We start from the raw sequence: 5,000 nt of genomic DNA, 5'->3' as shown, positions 1-5,000 counted from the left end.
AGATCTGGCCACAGTTGAGTCCTCGGGACGCTTTAGAGCTGCTGGACTTTAACTACCCAGACCAGTACGTCAGAGAGTATGCCGTCAACTGCCTACAAGACATGAGGTACACACACACACACACACACAAACACACACACACACACACACAATCACACACAATCACACACACACACTTTAACCACTTAATCACTGTAGTGTTAATTTCGTCAGACAAAAAAAAAAAAAAATTCATGACTAAGATGAGACAATGACGAGACGGCAGTAATGTCCTGAAACACTGACTAAGACTATCTTAAGATGCATTATTGTCCTGAAACACTGACTAAGACTATCTTAAGATGCATTATTGTCCTGAAACACTGACTAAGACTATCTTAAGATGCATTATTGTCCTGAAACACTGACTAAGACTATCTTAAGATGCATTATTGTTGACGAAAAAAGACGAGACTAAAATGTTTTGCATGAAATAAAAACTAAGATAAAATCTCTCTTCATTTTCGTCTACAAAATGAGAAGACGGAATATCTAGCTGTTACGTTTTCAAAATATTCCGAATGAGTTCATACGCAACAGCTTTCCTGTAGGCTAGTCTACGTGCTGTTGTTGCAACCCTGTGGCTGCAACACAAAACTACATGGAACAAGACCACTGGAGATTTTTGCCAGAGTTAGCAAGCTAACTACCTAAGCTTTATGCCACAATGCTACATACCCAGAAGTTGAAGCTTCTCTCATACAAATTAACATCCCCCAGAATGTCTATACGAAAATGTTCATCATGTAATGTCAACTATTTAACTAATTAGACTGATGATGCAAAGTTTGCTAGCAAGTAAGCTAATATGGAAAGTTCGCTAGCAAGTTAGCTATGGCTAAGATGGAGAATCTGTTTGGGGAATGTGTTGTGTTTGGACGCATATCGCCATCTAGCGAGGCGGAGTAAAACATTAATACTTTGGCCTACGACAGTGTTTCTCAAACTTTTTCAGTTTCAGGACCACTTAACTAACCCTAGCTAAAAAAAAAAAAGATTAGACCTACTTCAACAGTAGCCTATAATTAGTCTACACTATAGGCCTACTCACTGAACCACCTTGCTTATTACATGCATGAAAATGCACTGTACTGTTCTTCCTGTTCTTAGTCATCTTCTTCTTCTTATATTCTAACGCACTTAATGCAGCTTCAACCGTTTAACTTAGAAACTTCATTCAAACTATGTTACGTAGGTCTTACTTAGGACATGGGTGCTTTGTACATTTCATCTTTGTGACTTTCATACTTTTTAAACTATTAATTAAAAACTATTGACAATTTCCCCATAGACTTAACATTGGCCTTTATGACATCATAGCAATTAGAATCTTATGCCAGGTGGCCAGGCCACCTGGATCAACTGTCAGTTTCTCAGGCTTTAAGCATACAGTCTCATTCTATGCTATAAGCCTGAGAAACTGTTCAGTCATTCCAACTATATTAAACCTCATCTACCTAGCAAATAATTTAACCATTTTAACTATCCACCTATTTAACTGTTTAGTCATTCCAACTATATTAAACCTCATCTATCTAGCAAATAGTTTAACCTTTTAAGCTCTTCACCTATTTAACTGTTCAGTCATTCCAATTATATTAAACCTCATCTACCTAGTGCAGTCATTCCAACAATATTAAACATCATCTACCTAGTTCAGTCATTCCAACTACATTAAACCTTATCTACCTAGCAAATAATTAAACCTTTTAAACTATCCACCTATTTAACTGTCCAGTCATTCCAACTATATTAAACCTCATCTACCTCACAAATAATTTAACCATTTAAGCCATCCACCTATTTAACTATTCAGTCATTCCAACTATATTAAACCTCATCATGTTGGTTGCCAATTAGCACATCATCTGTTTTAACAATATATTTCACACCATATGTTTTGCATTTTCATGCACTGGTAATTCCCTGGAATTGCGTTTTCTAGTTGTCTTTGCACTTTGCTTATTGTGTGGATTCATACTGTATGATTTAAACTGGCATATCTTACATAGACAGTGTTGCAGAACTGTTTTTACATACAAGTTGGTTCAATATTGCAAACAACTCATCTATATTATATTTTACCACGTCTGCTCGCGGACCACTTGGGATAGTTTGCGGACACCATTGATTCCCGGACCACACTTTGAGAAACACTGGTCTATGAATATGACAGTGGTCCAGTCAAATATTTTACTGTCTAGGTCAAATCCCAGCCGAGCTATAACTGTAGCTCGACTTACCTGCGCATGTAAACATACTAACTGACAAAAAATCAGAATGAGTAATTATAACAGTCGAGTAGCCCTGTGGACACACAATATTGTTGGAAAATTGAAATGTGTGAAACACTTTGACTCAAATGGTAATCAAAAATAATTTGTAAAAAAAAAAAGACTAAAATGTGTTGACTAAAACTGACTAAGACTAAGATACCTTTAGTTTTCTTTTGACTAAAACTAGACTAAAATGACGAGACTTTTAGTTGACTAAAACTTGACTAACAAAAATGATATTTGAATGACTAAATATGACAAAGACTAAAAAGGACATTTCGTCACAAGACTAAGACTAAGACTAAATTAAAAATAGGTGACAAAATTAACACTAAATCACTGGTGCTTGTGTGTGTGTTTGTGTGTGTGTGTGCGCGCATGTGTGTTCATGTGTGTGTGTGTGTGTTTATATATATGTGTGTGTGTGTGTGTGTTTCCATAGTGATGATGAGCTGTCCCAGTATCTGCTGCAGCTGGTGCAGGTGTTGCGCTATGAGCCCTACTATGACTGTGCTCTCACGCGCTTCCTGTTGGAGCGCGCTCAGAACAACCGCTTCATCGGCCACTTCCTCTTCTGGCACCTCAGGTCAGTGTGTGTGTGTGTGTGTGTGTGTCTGTGTGAGAGAGAGTCTGTCTGTATACACCTCAGGTCAGTGGGTCTGTGTCTGTCTGTGTAAACTGGACTAGGGACACTTGTGACAGCAACACACTCACACTGTCTCTGTGGCCTGTGCATGCTACACACACACACACACACAGTGCAAACTCAGCTACAATAGGCCTGTGCATGCTACACACACACACACAGTGCAAACTCAGCTACAGTAGGCCTGTATTACATTATTACATTACATTACATTTAGCAGACACTTCTTGACCAAAGTGACTTACATATGTCAGCTATATTACAAGGGATCACATTGTCCTCGGAGCAACTTGGGGCTAAGTGCCTTACTCAAGGGCACAACGGTGGAAGCCGGGAATTGAACCGACAGCTTTCAGGCTACTGCACCTGAAGCCCAGCTCCTTTATATCATTTTTGTTATTTAACACTTTGAATGAACAAAATCGTTCCCCTAGGTCAAAATGCCAACAGCACCCCCTATCGCAATTGAAAATTACTGTACGGAGGAGCTGTTGGCATTTTGACCTAGGGGAACGATTTTGTTCATTCAAAGTGTTAAATAACTGTTAATATTACTATTTTTATCAGATTAGTAATTCACTTTATATATTTTTTATTTTTCTCTGAAATTTTAGGGAGGGTGTTCCTCCCTTTCCTCAATGAAGGAGCCTCCTCTGACACACACACACACAGTGCAAACTCGGTTACTGTAGCCCATGTAACGCGGAATGTCGCGGTGTAGGCTAACAACGTAGTCTGGCCTACTGACATTAGCATAGCAGCAACACAACATAGCCTGGGCTACTGACATTAGCATAGCAGCAACACAACGCAGCCTGGCCTACTGACATTAGCATAGCAGCAACACAACGCAGCCTGGCCTACTGACATTAGCATAGCAGCAACACAACGCAGCCTGGGCTACTGACATTAGCATAGCAGCAACACAACGCAGCCTGGCCTACTGACATTAGCATAGCAGCAACACAACAGAGCCTGGCCTACTGACATTAGCATAGCAGCAACACAACAGAGCCTGGCCTACTGACATTAGCATAGCAGCAACACACATGACCTCCCTCCCTCCCTTGGTACTCCTAAAACGTTCTACCCTCTCAATACGAACCTCCAGTTTTGGCATTGATCTGCTATCAGGTACCTCTTCAACGATTTCAATTAATTAATTAATTGAAATCGTTGAAGAGGTAGTTTAGTTTTGAACTATCAGTTCTCTACTGTCCATTATGACACTTGCTAGCGTGATCTGATCTCAACAAAACTCAAAATTGAACCTAACTAAACGAATGATAGTCAGGAAGGGATAGACGAGGAGGATGGCTTTCTAAGGTGCTGACCAGTAAGGTGCTGATGAGGAGGATGGCTTTCTAAGGTGCTGACCAGTAAGGTGCTAATGAGGAGGATGGCTTTCTAAGGTGCTGACCAGTAAGGTGCTAATGAGGAGGATGGTTTTCTAAGGTGCTGACCATTAAGGTGCTAATGAGGAGGATGGCTTTCTAAGGTGCTGACCAGTAAGGTGCTGATGAGGAGGATGGCTTTCTAAGGTGCTGACCAGTAAGGTGCTGATGAGGAGGATGGCTTTCTAAGGTGCTGACGAATCACAGTTTGACAGTGACCGTGACTACGTAATTTGATTGGTTGATCATCTTTTTTGTTTACACGTTGCTTTAGTGATAAGGATTCCAAATTAGGCTGGGTGTCACTTGGAGACGACTCCAGTGTGATTGGCTGTAATACACTAATGTGTTCCATCTTTACTAATGACCTTTAGCTCTACACAATGCCAGATTACTAATGATCTGTAGCTCTACACAATACCAGAGTACTAATGACCTTTAGCTCTACACAAGCTCTACACAATGCCAGAGTACTAATGACCTTTAGCTCAGATGGAATACTGCAGTATTGTGAAACATCTGGCCAAATTTCAGCTGGTCCAGAACAAAGCAGCACAACTTCTTAGTTCTTAGAAATGTGATGCAGGACCGTACCAGAGCCTTTAGACGTCCATGTGACGCAGGACCGTACCAGAGCCTTTAGAT

At 40.2% G+C, this 5,000-nt stretch overlaps 1 protein-coding gene across 10 annotated transcripts in view; it reads left to right on the top strand.

Moving 5' to 3' along the window:
* pik3cb (phosphatidylinositol-4,5-bisphosphate 3-kinase, catalytic subunit beta) overlaps positions 1 to 5,000 on the top strand; it is a 92,763-nt gene that overhangs the window by 70,167 nt on the left and 17,596 nt on the right. For all 10 annotated transcript variants that reach the window (XM_076283021.1, XM_076283020.1, XM_076283018.1 and 7 more), the window contains 2 exons: positions 1 to 106; positions 2,758 to 2,901. The exon at positions 1 to 106 is cut by the window's left edge and continues 16 nt beyond it. In XM_076283021.1, the coding sequence (XP_076139136.1) occupies positions 1 to 106; positions 2,758 to 2,901 (250 nt within the window). The remainder of the gene's footprint in view (positions 107 to 2,757; positions 2,902 to 5,000) is intronic.

The sequence above is a fragment of the Alosa pseudoharengus genome, unplaced genomic scaffold, assembly GCF_046254945.1.
Source record: "Alosa pseudoharengus isolate Yale_2024_CS ecotype anadromous, Long Island Sound unplaced genomic scaffold, YU_APseudo_1.1 YU_APseudo_1.1_scf_13, whole genome shotgun sequence".
NCBI lineage: Eukaryota > Metazoa > Chordata > Actinopteri > Clupeiformes > Clupeidae > Alosa > Alosa pseudoharengus.
Note: the sequence above shows the minus strand (reverse complement) of the source record. Positions and strands in the feature narration are given on the sequence as shown.